The 20,646-nt window shown below is 38.0% G+C and overlaps 1 protein-coding gene across 2 annotated transcripts in view; it reads left to right on the top strand.

The window, feature by feature from the left end:
- Positions 1 to 11,770, top strand: part of ube2h (ubiquitin-conjugating enzyme E2H (UBC8 homolog, yeast)) — a 31,805-nt gene extending 20,035 nt beyond the window's left edge. Inside the window, exons 2-7 of one of the 2 annotated variants that reach the window (XM_047389899.1) lie at positions 2,343 to 2,419; positions 4,379 to 4,463; positions 4,551 to 4,590; positions 8,823 to 8,875; positions 9,914 to 10,042; positions 10,144 to 11,770. In XM_047389899.1, coding sequence (XP_047245855.1) covers positions 2,405 to 2,419; positions 4,379 to 4,463; positions 4,551 to 4,590; positions 8,823 to 8,875; positions 9,914 to 10,042; positions 10,144 to 10,268 — 447 coding nt within the window. In that variant the 5' untranslated portion in view covers positions 2,343 to 2,404 and the 3' untranslated portion in view covers positions 10,269 to 11,770. The remainder of the gene's footprint in view (positions 1 to 2,342; positions 2,420 to 4,378; positions 4,464 to 4,550; positions 4,591 to 8,822; positions 8,876 to 9,913; positions 10,043 to 10,143) is intronic. The other variant, XM_047389898.1, reaches the window with a different exon arrangement.
- The last annotated feature ends 8,876 nt before the right edge of the window (positions 11,771 to 20,646 follow it).

Here is a 20,646-nt window from a genome sequence, read left to right on the forward strand (position 1 = left end):
CTAAGACTTTCTGCTACTGTCATACCTCTCATCCACAAGCTAACAGAATTTCTGGTGAGAAAAACAAAAAATGATTTTCAAACTTTCTCTAAAGTGGAGATTTTTTTATTTTTACCCCTCTAGTTTGTGGCATATATGTGTTGATTTGATATCCAGAGATTAGAATTGCGCAGTATCAGGATATGATTACAATGCTACTTTTGAATATTGTGGTGACAAAATCGATATTAACCAAAATATTTCGGACTCTTGTCTTTTTCCTTCCTCGCAATGTTCCCACCACTTGATATACATCAGCTGTGATCATTAAATTTAAAAATAAAAAATGTATAAATAAAAAAATAAAATTTAAGAATTTAAAACGGAATATCTTCCTAAATATTTCCTGAGAGCAGTCCTTTAAGACCTCTTGTAGTCATGTACTGTTGCTCTCTGTGCTAGAAACCACAACAAAATTGTATGTGTTTTTAAGTTTTTAATATTTTTTCCAGCATTTAAACAAGTTTTTCAGGCTTTTCTCCATTAAGCTTCAGTTTTTACCTCAAAAGGTCTAGGACTCAGTCGGAAGGGAAGATGGAGTGGATGAATCCTTTGAATCTGTATCCCAGCACTTCTTTAGTCATACACAGGGGGATGACGTTTTAAATGTTGACGATGTTAAGGTTGGCATTGCCACCACCTATGGGCACTGCATAGATGTTACAGCTTTTTATTTATTTTGGAATTCCAGAGACTGTTTAGACCAGAGATGGGGAATTATTTAAACTAAAACTTTATATTAAATTAAGATAACTAATTCTTTTTCAAAATTAACTTTCAAAAATGAGTAGTGGAACTCTTGTCTGGTGGTTTTTATCAGTACAGAGTCTGATTACCATAATGCACTGCACTGAAAACCTCATTTGTCCAAATTAAAGCAGCAATTTTGGATTCACTTGCAGAATAAATACTTTATGCATGCTGGACTTTCAGTTTTCACGTGGGCCGGTTGAGGACATAGAAGCAAAACTTTGGATGTGGCCTTCAGGCTGTAAGATACTCAGATCTGAGTTTGACACAGAGATTTTTTAAAAGTAGAGAAAAAAAAATATCTGTTTAATCAAATATACAGAATAATATATTCAGGGCCTTAATGTCAAGTCGTATATTATAACATACAACATATAGGTCAAACTTTGCTACATTGGAATGGTTCCTACTTTGAGTCTTAAATGGTTAACGCATAGTAGTGGCAGCAAGAATTCAACCCCATTAATGAGTTATCCCTGACCTTGTCACACTGCAATCTTCCACAGTGTAACTGTTGCAGCCCACCCCCCTCCACAGGATTGCTGCCCATCTTTTGTATTTTGTTTACAGATTTGCTGTCACACCAGTGGTTTCACTCTTGGTTGAATGTCTCAGTGTTCTTGCATCCAGAGCAGAGCTTGGTCAGCTGCAGAAGGTGAACACTTTGCGTGTAGTTAGAATTAGGTGGATGGTTTCTATCAGCTCATAAAGTTCTGATGAATGTGGCTGTGTTTGTGTCAGTGATTTATCAGTCTTCCTTGGATTTTTCTTTACTAGCACCAGAAAGGCTCCCAGACTCAAGTTCACATCCGAGCAGAAAGCCTTCTCTCCTGTCTGACAGTGACACACTTCCTTAGTGAAGCCAGGGGTTCATTCTGCTCTTAGACTCAACTGGAGCTTAAAATAACCTTCAGTTTAATTTAACCCTATGGTATCTGAGATGCTGCTAATCGGATGGAACCTCAGTCATGACTGACAAACATGCTGTTGCTTTGCATCTAATTTCTAATTTTATACTTTTTTTTTTTTTCACCATACATTTAATAGTTGATTTATTCTCCCTTTCTTTGTGTTTGTTTGGTGTGGAGAATAATTTTTTTTTTTTTTATTAAAGTAGAATTTAGAGCAAACATAAGATTTGTTGCGGCACATGCATTGAGAAAACAGCTGAAAAAGATCTAGATCAAACTAATTGTTAGACGGAGACTGAAGAATAGAATGGCTAATGTTTAAGGTTAGAAGTCCAAACAAAATCATATTTGATATTTTTGCTGCATATTTCTGGTGCTATTTAGGATAATTTCCTACTGGAGACCTCATAAAGTGATACAATATAAAATGTGAAATAGAGGGCTAATGTGGGAAAAAAGTCAGAATCAAACTACTTTTGTTTTATTAGTAAAACCATGTGAAGAGAATGGAAAAAATACAAAACAAATGTTTTCCATTTTCCTCAGGAAACCAAATGTCAGTGACTTGGATGTTTTTCACAATTATAGCCTGGGTTTGTTTCTTGTTCATTGTCAAAGCGGTTTTCCTTAACAGCCTTTCAGCATTGAGAGCAAGCATGAAGTCACCATCCTCAGTGGACTCAATGAATTTGTAGTGAAGTTTTATGGACCACAAGGAAGTAAGTATTTCTGCTTCACAGTTTTCCTTGAATATTTCTGACAGTCTATTTGCAACCACTTGTTCTCTCTCTAAATTTAGTCATATTAACCAGTTATTAAATGGGCATGAGCTGATATGAGATTCTCATGATAAACGCCAAAGGTATTTATATAAGACATTTCAATATGTATAACATGATTTAAATTATTTATATTTTGCCGAAAAAATATTATTTCCGATCCCGGGGAAATAAAAAAACATTGATTATAGCAGTTGTCGGTAACCTTTAATATGTTTAGATACAGAGACATGCACAAAAATACCCTCTACATATACAATTTATTCATTCGTTTCCTTCATTTAACCACAATTGTCACACAGATTACAGATCTCTTTTGCAAGCAAGACTAGGCCAAGATAAAAGCGACAGAGTTCAAATACAAAGATCACATATCTGAGTAGTAAATTACATAAAGACATACATAGAAACAAACACTAACACAAAGTTGGCCTTGATTTCAAAGCTTTGACCAGTACTTTAAATTCATTCAGGAATACCACGTTTTGCTGATGAAGTTCAGATTAAATATTGTTCCAGGCGACAGGTGCTGAAAACCAAAAATATTTATTTTAGTTTTGATCGTACTCCGGGGACTACGATTTTCAGAGTGTACTTTGAATGAACACATACCAGTGACAGCCTGTGACAGAGGCAACAAGCATGTAGGATGACCATCCTTATCTGCTCAACAGTTATTAATATTTAATTGCTCATTAAAATTTCTTTAGACACTTTGTTGAAGTAGTGAAAAACATACTTTTTGTTTCTTCTGCATTTAAAAGAAGTTGGAGGTGATAGAACGTCTTCTTGTACTCTGCCAAAGGCATTGAGTAGATGAAGCGAACTTAATTACTGTGTCATCAGCGTAGAAATAGCTATATCTAAAGCATAGTTCAAAATGCCCTGTCATTGGCTATGTATATCTTATGAAAACAAATGACCAAGCATTACACCTTGTGGAACCCCTTAGTAGTAGATTTCAAGATCTTAGTGTACAGAATATTATCCTTTTTTTAATGGAATAACATGGGTAATAACAAGACTATGTTAGCTGCTTGATTAGTCAGCCTATCTGCTCCGGTAGCCAGCCTGCAACCACTCAAAGCTTGTCAATAACAGTGTCGCCTTTAGATTGAGCGACGTGTGGTGCTCCTTTAGGTTCCGTATGTAAACCGAACTGGTTATATCTTAACAGGCCCCTGACTAGTTGTAAATTATGGTTATTTTTTGGTTGTAAATGGATCATTTGATACTTAACTAAAGTGTAGAACAGACACTAAGTGAAAATAATTGTTATCCTAAGCGTAGTGAAGAAAGATGTGTGAAAATTGAGGGTTCTGCACCACAGGGTAGGAATGTAAAATGAATTGAAACCAGACCTTAGGCCACAAAGTGTAAAATGGAGTGCATTCATGGCCTCATCAGCAGGAAATACTTCCTCCTTATGCTCTTCACAACATCTGTCGCACACTGCCCTTCATGCATCAGTAAAAAGAGGAAGAGGCTCTTCTCGATGCCTCTAAACTGTGTCAAATGAAAGGAAAGGCTGCTGCTGTGTATGCTGATGTACAGGCTCGTCATCATCCAGCCGCAACAAGTGCGATGGCAGTCATCTGTGTGCTGCTCAGTTTCAGTACATGAGGGTCTTGTTACACACAGCTATTCTGGGAGAGCAGCACACTCTCTAACATGACTTCCCTTCCTCTTTAATGTCTGAATAATCTGAAGGTAAAGATTTCTCTCTAACTGAAATACATTACCCTGTTGAAGAGCAGAGAGGTGGGTTGCAAAGTCTGACAGTAGTGATGAAAATTGATGCGACTTAGCAACCACTGGAGTGTGTAAACTGAATATCAGTAAAAAAAAAAAAAAAGTATCTTGTGTGCTCAGCAGACTTTATCATTTCCTTTCCTTTTGTCATGCACAGCGCCGTACGAGGGAGGTGTGTGGAAAGTACGAGTAGATCTTCCTGATAAATATCCATTCAAATCGCCATCAATAGGTAGGAGCTCTGCCTTCACAGGTTTCATGTTTTCGGATGGATTTAGCTTTGACTGAGACTATGCTGATTTTTACTTTGCTTTTTCAGGATTCATGAACAAGATTTTTCATCCCAACATTGATGAAGCGTGAGTCTATTTAAGTCACATATTTATAATAAAAAATTTTTGTTTGAGTGTTTTTAATTTTTTACACTGTAATTACATTATATTCAGCCTAATAATACTACATTTCACTACATTTTGTGTTAAAGCTTACCAGTTAAATGCCCTTAAAAAACAGTTGGAGATACAGTTCTACTTATGAGACTACTGGGTCCTCTAATACAATCTTTTCTATAGGACCTAGGTCCATGGACTGATATGGCTGTAAATAAAAGGGGATTTTGTGTCTCGTGAATAATTTCTGTAATGTTTGCATCATCATCCTGCTGAAGGACCCAATGATAATCCATTTTTTTTTTAAATGTCCTGGATTTTCGTATTTTTTTTACTTGTATACCAATGTCCTTACGGTGAGTGGTGTCATGATAACTTTGGATCTTCATTCAGACTTTTTAATAGTTGCCCTGGCTACCGCTGTTTGCAGGTTAAAGCGATTAGCTGTTTCTTGTAGCCATTTCCGGACTTAAAGATAGAAACATGCATTTTCTCTTGTCTTTCCCCTTTTGTAGAGTGGAGAAATGTCCTTCTGTCACATTTTAAACTTCAGGGATAAAGAAAGTCTTGCATTACTAATTACAATTTACACTCTGATCAACATATAAAGCTAAGGATAAAGGTAAAAAAAAGGCTTCAGTTACATTTCTTTAGAAGAAAATGTTAGAATACCAATCATTCTGCCACCACTGAGTTTGTGGATTATATCTGTTTCTTAACAGGGAGTTTATTTGCCAGTTGAATTTATATTTTCATTCTATTTTCAGTGCCCCTGAAACAGGATGTTTCTTCAGAAAATGTCTGAAACTTCCTGGATGACAAAAACTGTGTTCACCTTTTAAAAGTTTTTAACTCTCTGCAAGACACAAACCTAGCCGTATTTCTGTGAAACGTTGAAGAGGTGCTTTGTGTTGTGGGATGTATAATCTGCATCTACTAATGCTCCAGGTGGCCTGTAATCTAGAAAAATGATTGCCTGAAGTTGTGCTACTGTGCACAAGTTAGGTTATTTTGTTTGTTTTGTTTAATAAATCAGGGCCCCTGGGTAAGCTGAAGAGTGCAGTTGGACCTGACAAAATCCAGAGCATGTAGCTCCTCCGTGGAAAAATTATAATTATGGTTTTGGGCAGGTCTGACCTGAGTTGTTTCCATTTATGATAAGGAGACAACTGATGGATTGTGAATATTACTGGGAAACAACCACATTTTTTGACTACCTCTAGTATACATGTATCTATACACACACTGTTGTAAAATATTAAATACAAATTCAATTCAAATTCAATTCAAAACTACTTTATTAATCCCAAAGGGAAATTAAATGTTGTTGTAGCTCATATTATGAAGGTTTCTTCAAAGAGCCGTTGTAGATGTAAATACAATGTACTTGGTTAAGTATTTAAGGCCTTTATAAGTTTGTAATAGGTATTTAAAGCTCCAGCCAGTTCGACTAAAACATAAAAAAATAAAGTTTTGATTTGCTGCAGTCTTTTGTATAGGAATTATTCAGATTAAAGGAAGTTTAAATTTGGTGCAAAAGTTGTAATACATTTTCTTAAATATTTTTTTTTTGTAATTCCCACAAGGTTAATATTATATTATATTATATTATATTATATTATATTATGACTGAATAGTTGACAACTCTTCTATCAGAATTTGTAGAGCTTGTTTTAAAAAGATTTCCTGGCACAAACCTGGCTTTTAATCATAGTTGATAAAGTTTCAATAATGTTAAGGTTGGTGTTTTGGGAAGACCATTCCAAAAAAGCTCAATTTTAAGCTGCTATATCCATCATAAAATTAGTTTGGATGTGTGTTTGGGATCATTGTTCTGTTGGAATACCCAATTATGCCTACATTATTACAGGTCCTTCTCAAAATATTAGCATATTGTGATAAAGTTAATTATTTTCCATAATGTCATGATGAAAATTTAACATTCATATATTTTAGATTCATTGCACACTAATTGAAATATTTCAGGTCTTTTATTGTCTTAATACGGATGATTTTGGCATACAACTCATGAAAACCCAAAATTCCTATCTCACAAAATTAGCATATCATTAAAAGGGTCTCTAAAAGAGCTATGAACCTAATCATCTGAATCAACGAGTTAACTCTAAACACCTGCAAAAGATTCCTGAGGCCTTTAAAACTCCCAGCCTGGTTCATCACTCAAAACCCCAATCATGGGTAAGACTGCCGACCTGACTGCTGTCCAGAAGGCCACTATTGACACCCTCAAGCAAGAGGGTAAGACACAGAAAGACATTTCTGAACGAATAGGCTGTTCCCAGAGTGCTGTATCAAGGCACCTCAGTGGGAAGTCTGTGGGAAGGAAAAAGTGTGGCAGAAAACGCTGCACAACGAGAAGAGGTGGCCGGAACCTGAGGAAGATTGTGGAGAAGGGCCGATTCCAGACCTTGGGGGACCTGCGGAACCAGTGGACTGAGTCTGGAGTAGAAACATCCAGAGCCACCGTGCACAGGCGTGTGCAGGAAATGGGCTACAGGTGCCGCATTCCCCAGGTCAAGCCACTTTTGAACCAGAAACAGCGGCAGAAGCGCCTGACCTGGGCTACAGAGAAGCAGCACTGGACTGTTGCTCAGTGGTCCAAAGTACTTTTTTCGGATGAAAGAAAATTCTGCATGTCATTCGGAAATCAAGGTGCCAGAGTCTGGAGGAAGACTGGGGAAAAGGAAATGCCAAAATGCCAGAAGTCCAGTGTCAAGTACCCACAGTCAGTGATGGTCTGGGGTGCCGTGTCAGCTGCTGGTGTTGGTCCACTGTGTTTTATCAAGGGCAGGGTCAATGCAGCTAGCTATCAGGAGATTTTGGAGCACTTCATGCTTCCATCTGCTGAAAAGCTTTATGGAGATGAAGATTTCATTTTTCAGCACGACCTGGCACCTGCTCACAGTGTCAAAACCACTGGTAAATGGTTTACTGACCATGGTATCACTGTGCTCAATTGGCCTGCCAACTCTCCTGACCTGAACCCCATAGAGAATCTGTGGGATATTGTGAAGAGAACGTTGAGAGACTCAAGACCCAACACTCTGGATGAGCTAAAGGCCGCTATCGAAGCATCCTGGGCCTCCATAAGACCTCAGCAGTGCCACAGGCTGATTGCCTCCATGCCACGCTGCATTGAAGCAGTCATTTCTGCCAAAGGATTCCCAACCAAGTATTGAGTGCATAACTGTACATGATTATTTGAAGGTTGATGTTTTTTGTATTAAAAACACTTTTATTTTATTGGTCGGATGAAATATGCTAATTTTGTGAGATAGGAATTTTGGGTTTTCATGAGCTGTATGCCAAAATCATCCGTATTAAGACAATAAAAGACCTGAAATATTTCAGTTAGTGTGCAATGAATCTAAAATATATGAATGTTAAATTTTCATCATGACATTATGGAAAATAATTAACTTTATCACAATATGCTAATATTTTGAGAAGGACCTGTATATTCCAGTTTGTTCAACGCATCGTTACGACTGGCAGGGACAAAGATCCCTAGCACAATCTATCACCACCATGCTTGACAACAGGTTCAGTGGTCTCAAGCTTAGTCCTTGTGACTGTAAAACGTTTCCAATGTGGGCAGCTGCAAATTTCAGCCAAGCTTGAGTCGGTCAGTTTAGAAGCAGAGACTTCTTTTTTTTGGTTGATTTCAAACCAGCTTCATCGTAGACAGTGACACCGGTCTTTAGGAAAGTGTTAATACCATAGCAAGCTCAGGCCTTGGGTCAGATGATTGAACAGGACAATGACCCCAAACTCAGATCAGAAACTGGTATTAAATGAACAAAGCAGGCTAATTTAGAATTGCCCCAAGCTCAACAATATTTTAGATTTTTATCCTATGCTTAACAACAGGGTCTGTGTCAGAAAACCCTCCAGTTTTAATTTTCTACTAACTGATTCTGCCTAGAAGATATTTTTTGCCAGAATTATACTAAATGGTTGGCGATTCCTAAAAAAAAAAAAAACCTTGTGGTCCAGATGTATCTTGCTAAAAAACATTTTTGCTAATATTAGTAAGAGGAAAATTAAATGTTTTAAGCCTGTAAGCAAATATTTATCAACTATATTGAAAACACTTTTTGGGCTGTTGTGGAAGAAAGACTGAGCTTCCAGGTGTACAGCGACAAACAGGCTACTACCTCGGCTTTCTTCTTGGTTTTCAGGTCAGGAACAGTGTGCTTAGATGTCATCAACCAGACATGGACAGCTCTTTATGGTGAGTTCCCCAATTCAGACCTGTGTCAATAATATGTTGTGGTACAATTAGTGTAAAAAGGAAATAGAAGTTCCCATCTGAACATACCAGACAGCCACTGTTGGTCCTAATCTACTTACTGAGGGGAAAAGTGAACGCTAATAGGGTAATACCCTCACCCACCAAGGTCAGGAAACGTTCACCTCAGACACAGATGATTCACTGTTTTGCCAGCTGAAACATGGCTTACTCTTGTTATGTTTCCCCGTTAGTTGTTCATCATGTCCCCTCCCCACACCTAAAGTAGCCGTTGACTTGAGTAATGTTGTTTTTAGTAAAGAGCTGACATTTCAGCATCAGCTTTTGTTCTTTTTACTTGATGTCCTCACACAAAAGTACGAGAGCTGGATGTGAGTTTAAAAAAACTGAAGAGGTTTAGATCTTAGACTGATAGCCTCTATTCTTCTATTTGCTGTTTTGTGCTTATGTTTTGAAGAAGGCAATCAGATTGGAGAAGCAATGGTTTAAAATAGGCCAATCAAGAAAGAATTTGGTCTAATGCTTTCCTGCAAAGGGGGAGCTACTAAAAACAACCAATTTTATCTTTAGAAAACACTAGTTGCTTTCAGAAGACAAGGAAGCTTCTGTTTTCTCGGTTTGAATAAACCCCAACAGTGACGCTGTGTGGAGAAGAGGAGAAATGCAGGTTCTCTAGAAAACACCATCTATGCAAAAACAATGTATGAGTGCAGGAAAATGATTTAAAGGCTTTCAAAATATTTTACAGATAAAAATATGTAAAGTGTAGCATGTATAACCCCCTTTACCTTAATACCCCTGAGTGCAAACAAGTACCTTCAAAGGTCATCTAACTGAAAAGACTAGTGCAACCAAGACACAGTCATCCACCTGAACTGACAAGCAGGCAAAGTGAGCATTAAACAGAGGCTGCCAAAATGCCAGTGGTTAATCAGGAGAAGCTGCAGAAATATAACACCAGTGTCTCACTAGTAATTTCTTGCAAAGGTTAAATTCAGAACATGTTTTTTTCATGCCTAGATCTGACCAACATCTTTGAATCGTTCCTGCCCCAATTGCTGGCTTACCCAAACCCCATCGATCCCCTTAACGGAGATGCAGCAGCCATGTACCTTCATCGGCCAGAGGAGTACAAACAAAAAATCAAAGGTTAATTCTAATCGAATCGTAAAAGAAGTTGCTTCTAGATTTTCTCTTTTGTTTTTTTATCCTGTGAGCCCTGGTGAATCTTTCTGTCTTTTCCTTTCCAGAGTACATTCAGAAATATGCAACGGAGGAGGCTCTGAAGGAGCAGGAGGAAGGGACCGGTGACTCTTCGTCTGAAAGCTCCATGTCGGATTTCTCAGAAGATGAAGCCCAGGACATGGAGTTGTAGTAATAAAGGGGTTCCCTCCCAATCACTCCCTTCCTTTAACCCCCACAGAGACTATATTTGATTTCCTAACCGCGAGAAAGCAGACTTATATTATTCATATTTAAACAATTTGATTTTTTTATTTTTTTTTTTTATTGTTACTACTAAACAAGGATTTTTATGGATATATAGCCTTTGGTGTGTTTTGACAGACGCCTCTTCCTCTCTGTAGTCAATTACCCCAAATAGCGTTCACAATCTCTGCTGCATTTGTTTGATGTTGTAAATTTTCCCCCAAGCATCCAAATTCTTTGCTCAGACATTGCTTTATAAATTTGACACGGCCAACAATTTTCTCCCTCATAACTGGCAACATTTTGGTTGCTGTTTCAAAGCAGTTCGCCCAAGTCACCAAAGTCCCCCAATCTATTTCAGACAGTATTTGTAAAGCAGAACATGATAACTTTGAGACAAAAGTGGGCTTTGCTTGCAAAATTGAAACAAACACATCGCAGATCCTTTCCCTGTTCCTCTCTGCTGTGCTGGTAGCGCTGCTTCCAGTTTTCTGACTTTCTAACTGCCGTCGAAATTAAAGCAAATAGGGCAAAACGCTTATTTTTATTCAGGTTACAAAGCTATTTTAAGGCACACAACCCCATTAGACACTCATTAATGAATCCAGAATACTTGCTAAGCATATCTTTGGTAACATTAATGAAGACAATTCTGGAATAACAAGGTCTTTTTCAGTTTAGGTGCTGTGTTGGATGTTACATATTTTTTAGTTTAGTCTTTGACATTCTTGGTGTAAAAAAACAGGCAGATCTTAGAAAACAAATGACTTCATGTCTCATTACAGGATGTCATGAGTTGCTCTGGGTATTTGATTTCAGCATACAGCTTATTTGGTCAAAATGAGGCTCTACAGTCTTTCTGTAATATTAATCATCTGTTGGCCTGCTTTTTTTTTTTTTTTTTTTTGTAGAATAAAATTATCCTCGTTAGTCAGAAAGCAGGTTTTCCAAGTTGCTGGTAGCGAAAACCAGCATTAAAGTGTTTAACGCCGCAAAGCAGCCTAATGGTCTTAGAGTTTTTGGGTTGATCTAAGTGAAAATGAAGAGTGCTTTTTGGTCTTTGGTTTTCTTGTTTGTTTGTTTTTTTGGGCCCTACATACAGGTTAGTCCTTCTCACATTCCACTGCTGCTATCCATGCCCTTTGTAATTGGTCTGACCTGTGCTGTGTTACCCACGTGGAGGCAGTCTGCTTTTACTAAGATCGTTGGATTTCTTGGTCGAAGATGACGTTTTGGGAACTATTTTATGTAGAAATTGTATTCCTGAACCTAATAAAAATAAAAATCTCAGTGTGGTAGGTACAGATGCCGAAAGAACAACTTTCCAATCCAAATATAAAATGTTTCATACACCCCTTACTTTTATTACTTGTACTCTTCAAATAATCTTTTGACTTGGTGGTAAAAAGAAGTTTTTTTTCTTTTTAAATAAAGTGTCTGTATGCTGCATATGGTTCTGGCCTCATTAAAAAAAACTAAAATTGACCTTTTGATGCTGATCTGGTGCCGGTTTGGTTCCAAACGTGGATCCCATGATGAATATGCATGCTTTCTGGGAAGTCACCTCATCACCTTCAATTTATCCCCCTATTTCGTGCCTCATCATTACAGCATCAAGGAATTCAGCAAAACCATGTTTCTAAGAAGCCATGGAGGTCTAAGATGACTCGTATATTCCACAAAAGCACATTGCTTTGACTTTCTTCCTCATTTTTATTCTTTTCTTGGTGCAATTCAAGTTTGTTGTGTCTGTGAGTTGACACAAAATTCTCGGGAAATGCACCAGGCTTGTTATAGCTAATGTTTGAAGTACATGTTGCTTCTGTTCTGCGTTGTGGTTAACCATGTTTCACCTAGAAGGTATTTAAAAAGCAGGCAATCATGCATCGATTGTTGAGCTGTGTTTTTGCATCGTCAGAATAGATAGATTTGTAGTTTGGTAAATCTTCCTGATAATAAGACATTGTTTTTTCATCTGATTTTCACTCATATAACCATATAGACTCACCCACTCAAGCTTGTACAGTTGAGTGTGAGCGATTTCAAACTAGGCAGGTTTTATTTTGAGCCGTAGTGATTGTGATGGATGTAACTTGTACAGAAAGCAGAAAAGTGGCTCAGATTTTTCTTCTATCCGTCTGTATTTTTCACTGTTTTGTGCTCTTGAACATCAATGCACTGAGTGCAGAGACATCCCTTTTGTTTGGAGTGGAACAGAATATTTAGAATCTTTTTTTAAGATTCATAATTTCTCTCACCTGCAGCTGTGTAGCTTTTGGACAAACCTTTCATTTTCATAATGTTCCACATGTTCACTTCTCCTCTCTAGTTCACGTACTGATTGTGACACTTGGCTTAGCCATTCAAGGACAATGTTTTTGTGTTTTTTTTTTTAACATAAAAGCTGAATTATTGTGAAAACATCCTAAATTATTATTTTTGTAACAATCTAGTTGAAATGCACCAATCAATCACCCAGAGATCGGAACTAGCCAATTTTCCTTTGGTCATCTCTTAGTGGTGATTGGCAGGTTTAATACAGAATAATCCCCTGTTCATTCAAAGCATCAAAACTAAAAACTAACTATTTGTAGCTTGCAAATGCATCAGTGCATTTATTTGGGTGTAATAAAAGTCGGATAAAACTTAGAGATACATTCATTGATGCACATGTAAGGATAACCTTATAATACTTTCATTTTGTTTTGGATGCAAAACAAGTAGTCTGTCAAATAATTTGCAGCGCATTTCCCCCTTTTTGTACATTTATAGTCCTTAAGGGGAAAACATTAGATGATCAAAATTGGCATTAGGTTACATCAGAACTGGCTGGGAAAAGCCTGATCGATGCATCTTTTTAATTTGAAAATATTTTTATTCTTGAGCACTGAAGTTGGTGTATTTCCAAAAACAACTAAAGATATGAAGCATAAAATATGTTTCTCTTGATTTATCCAAATACAAGACAGGTTATTTCACTTTTCTGCCTTTTCCCATCTTCTGAGTATTAGTTCTGACCTGATGTTGATCTCTGTCTTCGAGCTTCTTGGTTTACCTCCCACTCTTGTTTATTCAACTCAACAACTAAAGAAAATGTCACAGATTGCTTTTTCTAAAACTAGCCAAGTTGTAAATGATGGTAAGCAAAGTATTTTATTTTCATTTGCTATATGTCTCTTATCTCTTCTACTATCCCCAACTAGTAGGTCATGTTTTAAGAACAGGTAGTTTTGACCTTTTCATTACAAACGGATGATTTCCCTAAACAAACCTCATGACAAACCTGCAGATTAGGATCAGCACAGGGCTTTAAGGACATAATCTGTGGTTGCCTGTACACCCTGCTGGATGAAAGGATGAGGTGTTTTAGCCAAACTTTAAAAGCCCTGTTCTCTATTAGCACAACTGAAGACTCATCTGCACAAAAAAAACCCACCTCTTTACTTCTGCGGTGTTGACTGTGTCTTCTCCAGCAGTCGCATGCTTCTCAGTGCACACCTTCACTCAGTTTCTGGTGCTTGTATGGATTTTGTACCCTTTCCAGGCACTCCTACCATCATCACACCCTTATATCAAGCACACATAGCATTGAACATGTAAGTTAAAAAAAAAAACATGTATTTGGTACCTATTGAGTGATACTTGCAGGATTTAAAAAAGCAAAAGGTTTTATTTTTTTTTTTGTTTTGAGTTCATTCTGGTCTTAATTTGATCATCTTATTTCCCTTTTTTTAACCCCCATTGTGAAGTGGGCATGCTTGTCAAAAAGACAAATGCTCTATTAACAGGCTTATAACCTCATAAATAGTTGTGTATAAAATAAACTGTTAAAACTTCTTTTTTAATAAAACATTCAATATGTATATGACGTCTTGTGTGATACTGATTTCGTTTGTGTGTTTGTCTCTTGGGAGAATAATATTAGAATAATTGTGAAAGGTTTTACTGTTGAAAATTGCCACGTTTACCTTGATTTACAAACAAAAAGGTAATGGGAATGCATGTTTTAATGTCTGAAAAATAATTTATACCCCTTGAACCTGTCCACGTTCTATAATGTTACAACCACAAACTGAACGCAGTGCATCCATCCATTTTGTGCCACTTACCTGAGATTAGGTCACAAGGGCAACAGGTCCAGGAAGAAGCATGGACCTCCCTCTCCCCAGCAATCCTCCAATTCATTCTGGGGGGGCTTCCATAGCGTTTTCAGGCCACATGGGATAAATAGTCCCTGCAGTGAGTTCTGGGTCTTCCCCCGAAGGCTTCTCCCTGTGGGACGTGCCTGGAAAACCTTCAAAGGGAGGTGACCAAGGGGCATTCTGATGAGATTTTTGAACCACCTTAACTGACTCCTTTCAACATGGAGAAGCAGTGGCTCTATTATGAGCTCCCTTTGGATGATGGAGCTCCTCACCCATCATAGATCCACAGTAATGGAATAAATACCAAATGCCTAAACACACTTGGTTTTTCTTACATTTTAAACTAGATGTTTTATTTTAACTAAATTACATCTGAAATGTAATGAAATTTGATGGTGTTATTCATCCTAAACAGAGTCGGCCTGAATCATAGACTAACCTTAACGACTGACAATCTGAAAAGGTCAAAGTTGCTTTAATGACCTAGGCTATAATGTTGTGTAAAAACAGATTCAGTCTTTACTAAATCAGTAATTATTTTTTTTTTTTTTTCTTTTGGTTCAGTTTCAATTGCCACTACTAGACCTGATTACTGTAGAATTAAGAAATCACATAAGTGGAATTTGGCAAGAAGAACTAGGCTAAATGATCTCAAAAAACAACACCTCAGCCAGCTGCTCTAAAAGAAATTCAAGAGCAAATGAATAAAGTCTCTGACATCTATCACTATGGAAAGGATTACAAAGCCATTTCTAAGACTTTGGAACTCCATGGAGTCAATGAAAGAGACATTATTGATAGATGGATAAAATACAGGTCCTTCTCAAAATATTAGCATATTGTGATAAAGTTAATTATTTTCCATAATGTCATGATGAAAATTTAACATTCATATATTTTAGATTCATTGCACACTAACTTAAATATTTCAGGTCTTTTATTGTCTTAATACGGATGATTTTGGCATACAGCTCATGAAAACCCAAAATTCCTATCTCACAAAATTAGCATATCATTAAAAGGGTCTCTAAACGAGCTATGAACCTAATCATCTGAATCAACGAGTTAACTCTAAACACCTGCAAAAGATTCCTGAAGCCTTTAAACTCCCAGCCTGGTTCATCACTCAAAACCCCAATCATGGGTAAGACTGCCGACCTGACTGCTGTCCAGAAGGCCACTATTGACACCCTCAAGCAGGAGGGTAAGACACAGAAAGACATTTCTGAACGAATAGGCTGTTCCCAGAGTGCTGTATCAAGGCACCTCAGTGGGAAGTCTGTGGGAAGGAAAAAGTGTGGCAGAAAACGCTGCACAATGAGAAGAGGTGACCGGACCCTGAGGAAGATTGTGGAGAAGGGCCGATTCCAGACCTTGGGGGACCTGCGGAAGCAGTGGACTGAGTCTGGAGTAGAAACATCCAGAGCCACCGTGCACAGGCGTGTGCAGGAAATGGGCTACAGGTGCCGCGTTCCCCAGGTCAAGCCACTTTTGAACCAGAAACAGCGGCAGAAGCGCCTGAACTGGGCTACAGAGAAGCAGCACTGGAATGTTGCTCAGTGGTCCAAAGTACTTTTTTCGGATGAAAGCAAATTCTGCATGTCATTCGGAAATCAAGGTGCCAGAGTCTGGAGGAAGACTGGGGAGAAGGAAATGCCAAAATGCCAGAAGTCCAGTGTCAAGTACCCACAGTCAGTGATGGTCTGGGGTGCCGTGTCAGCTGCTGGTGTTGGTCCACTGTGTTTTATCAAGGGCAGGGTCAATGCAGCTAGCTATCAGGAGATTTTGGAGCACTTCATGCTTCCATCTGCTGAAAAGCTTTATGGAGATGAAGATTGCATTTTTCAGCACGACCTGGCACCTGCTCACAGTGCCAAAACCACTGGTAAATGGTTTACTGACCATGGTATCACTGTGCTCAATTGGCCTGCCAACTCTCCTGACCTGAACCCCATAGAGAATCTGTGGGATATTGTGAAGAGAACGTTGAGAGACTCAAGACCCAACACTCTGGATGAGCTAAAGGCTGCTATCGAAGCATCCTGGGCCTCCATAAGACCTCAGCAGTGCCACAGGCTGATTGCCTCCATGCCACGACGCATTGAAGCAGTCATTTCTGCAAAAGGATTCCCGACCAAGTATTGAGTGCATAACTGTACATGATTATTTGAAGGTTGACATTTTTTGTATTAAAAACACTTTTATTTTATTGGTCGGATAAAATATGCTAATTTTGTGAGATAGGAATTTTGGGTTTTCTTGAGCTGTATGCCAAAATCATCCGTATTAAGACAATAAAAGACCTGAAATATTTCAGTTAGTGTGCAATGAATCTAAAATATATGAATGTTAAATTTTCATCATGACATTATGGAAAATAATGAACTTTATCACAATATGCTAATATTTTGAGAAGGACCTGTATATCAGTGGTGAACCTTCCGAGGAGTGGCCAGCCTACAAATTTAACTCCAAGAATGAAACTAATTCAAGAGATCACAAAAGAAGCCAATCCAAAAACTGTCATTGTTCCAAGGCAAAACCACTGCTGGCCAAAAGGAATGCAGAGGTCTAACGAATATTTGCCCATAAAACATATTGTGGATCTTTTGGGAAACTGTTCTCAGACAGATAAGACAAAAAGTGGAGCATTTTGGAAGGTGTTTGTCCTGTTACAGCATTTCAGAAAATGTGATCATACTGTTGGTCTGGGGTTACTTTCCCTCCTTCAGGACCCAGATGACTTGTCATAATTAATGAAACCGTTAATTAAATCCTGAGGGAGAATGTCCTACCCTCAGAAACATTTAGCTGAAGGACGTAACAGGACAATGATCTGAAACACATAAACAACTCCAACTCTGGTTGGCTCAGAAAACAACACAAAGAAACAAATTTAAGGTTTTGTGGTGGCCTAGTTAGAGTCTGGACATAAATCTAATTGAGATGCTCTGGTATCGCCTTAAACAGGCCTTTCATCTTCAAAAACCTGACAATGGGGCTGAAATCAAGCAATAACACAAAAAGTGGACCCAAATTCCCCCACAGTGATGTAACAGATTTATTGCCAGTTACTGTAAATGTTTCATGCATGACACAACTAGCTATTAGGTTTAGGAGGCAATTACCTCTGACAACATAGGGCCAGATATATATATATATATATATATATATATATATATATATATATATATATATATATATATATATATATATATGTATATGTATATCTTTATGGACCAATGCGACCTTTAGTTTGCTCTGGGTGTTTTATCTTTATTTACATGTAAAAGCGAAAACTTGACTCGTTGCATTGAGCTTTAGTAGCTGTCCGTCTGACGGATTGTACATTCTGTTTCATGTATTATAATGTCTCTTAGCTTTGAAGTCCAGTTAGTAATAATTCAAACTGCTTCAACACTTCTGAAGTTGCTGTTTTAGTAGAAGATGTCGCACATTTGAAGTTGAAATGGAAGTTTAGGTTTTCCACATTATTCCACAAGGTGTCAGTGTGGCCTCACTCTCCTGTCTGTGCTCATACAGAAGTGGGCAGTGTGTGGAGTGCTTGCTGGGAGTTCTGTGGAGCTTGAGGAGGAGATTAGTTGCTCATTCCTTCCACCTGAAATAGAAGTGATAAATGAGCATCTACTGAGTTACTTATTTATTTGTATTTATCTGTTTCTACCACTCACTGAACTGCGTCTCAGGGTTTTGGATCTCTGCTTGGACTTGGTATATACAGCTATGTGTTAATCATCGCCCAGTTTGCTGTGCTCCTGAAGTAAAACATGAGGTTTACTGATGTAGTTTAACCAGTGAGCCAAATGAGGTCGCTAGCTTCTGAATCCTCTGTCACTGTGCTGAAACCCCCCACCACCCTCTGTATAATCACAGCGGGGGGAATAAATGCTCTGACATAAGGCTGTTTAATCCTCTCTTCTATGAAAAAAATGTATTCTGTCACGCAGCAATCTGTGCTCTCTTCCTGTTTCTCTTTATCACTGCTGTAAAGCAGACACATGGAATTACTCCCCAATTTAAAAAGAAATATGCAAATAGCTACTGTGCTGCAGAAGCTGAAAACTGACTAAAATGTGAAGATATGTTTTTTTATTTAAGATAATTGAATTATCATACAATAGACTTGGTTCTCTTCTTGTAGATTGTACTGGGATTTTACATGATAGACCAACACAAAGTAAAACTACAATAGATAGAAATAAAAATAATTCATGGTTTAAAATGTTTTTGTAAACATTGCGTCAAACCTTTTCAGCTCCTGTAAGATTCTCAGTTGGATTTAGATCTGGACCTTAGTCTAAAGCCTTCTATTGCAGCTCTGGCCTTATGTTTAGGGGTGTTGTGCAGCTGGAAATGATATCACTGTCCTCTCACTCAAGTGTTTTGCAGCCTGTAAACAGTTTTCTAACAAGATTGGCCTGTATTTACCTCTACCCATCTTTTTATAGTTCCAAGCATCTTCCTTGTTCCCACTGAAGAAAAGCATCCCCATAACTCGGGCACTAGCATACATCACCATGGGGATAATTTATTCAGATTGATGTGCAGTGTTAGTTTTGACAAGCACAATGCTCTGTCAGATGTTTAGTGCCTGAGATTTTGTTTTACAAACTAATTTTGCTTTAAACTCCAAAATCATATTTCTGACCAGTCTGCTTGGTTCCTTGGTCTGAATTAAGTTTGTTCTTTAATAATCCTCTGAGGTCTGCAAGAACAACTGGAGTTATATAGAGATTAAACTAGAAACAGGTGGATTCTATTTTCTGATAAGGTGACTTCTACGCTTTGTTGGTTGCCGTTGATTTTATTTGGGGTTGAAGAATAAACGGGGCTGAATACATACACACACCTTACTTTTTAGTTTTTTTCATGTAAAAAAAAATGGAAAAAGTTACCCGTTTCCTTCCACTTCATATGTATGCACTACTTTTTGTTAGCCTATCATACTAAATTTGAACAACACAGTGAGGTTTCTTTTTCCTGCTACCCTTTATTCTGTATCAGAAGGAGATGGTTGGAGGGAGGGAGGAGAGTAGGAGAGGATGGAGCCGTCTTTCCCCCGCCCTGACCTCTAGAAGTCCAGCAACCTGAGAACCTCAATGAAATATTTAAAGCTTCTGTTTTATCCGCAGTGCGTTGCTCAAGACCAACTGACGTAATCCCTAAGCCTTGCAGCAGCCGTCTGATTGGCCCACACAGAGACAGGGTGGTCAGGTGTCCTGTGCCATTGTGGCCTTTTAAGGCATTATGAAGCCCTGAGGCTCCACATTAGGGCTCATGAGCTGTCTGCTTCGAGGTATGATCAATCGCTATTGTCTAAAGCATTTTCCAGAACAAAGCTTTTAGCTGGAAATGCACCTTGAGTAAACACTCTTCAGTGAAAGATTAGGTTGTACCCTACTCATCCATAGACACCCAATGATCCATGTGTATCATTTCATCAAGTCACAGACCTAATTTAAAATTATTCTTTGTTTGTTTACAATTCTTCTAAATAATATTGTACAATAGGATCATACTGGGAAGCTGAGAGCTCATCAACCAGCCAGGGGGAACTATCACCAACATTCTGACTGAGTGTTGGGTTCCACAGAACGAAGTTTGGTGGCAGCAGATTGATTATCTCAGGTTACAAGCTCTGTTTCAGACCCATAACTGGTGCATGGGGTTGCAACTGCAGCAAGTTGTAACCCCAGTGATCGCTGGGTCTTTACTAATAGAAAAGCTACTGATTAACACCCTGCAAAAAAACCTCTCAGAACAACTTCTATAACTGCAACTGAGAGGACCAGAAGAAAAGGCAGAGGGTCAGTGGCAGACCCTGCAGGAAGAGGAATGGAAACTGTTTCCCTAAAAATAATACTAGTTTAAGTCTACAAACATAATGCATCGATCTGCTAAATTTTAATCACATGAAATAAAGCTTGTCATTCTTACACAAATATGCTGCTAAAGGAAGCTATGGTTGTGCTGAATTTCTTTGTCTACATTTACAAAATGATTGTAAGACTCAGAGTAATGCATTTTCAATAAAACGTTATTAAAAGGCACATAAAATAATTTAAACACAACAATTTTAGGAAATGTTCTTTTCCTTTATGTGTTTCTATTTTCACAATAGTTTTCTAAACACGTTTTGACTGATAATACATTTACAAA

The sequence above is a fragment of the Girardinichthys multiradiatus genome, chromosome 17 (genome assembly GCF_021462225.1).
Source record: "Girardinichthys multiradiatus isolate DD_20200921_A chromosome 17, DD_fGirMul_XY1, whole genome shotgun sequence".
Taxonomy (NCBI): Eukaryota; Metazoa; Chordata; class Actinopteri; order Cyprinodontiformes; family Goodeidae; genus Girardinichthys; species Girardinichthys multiradiatus.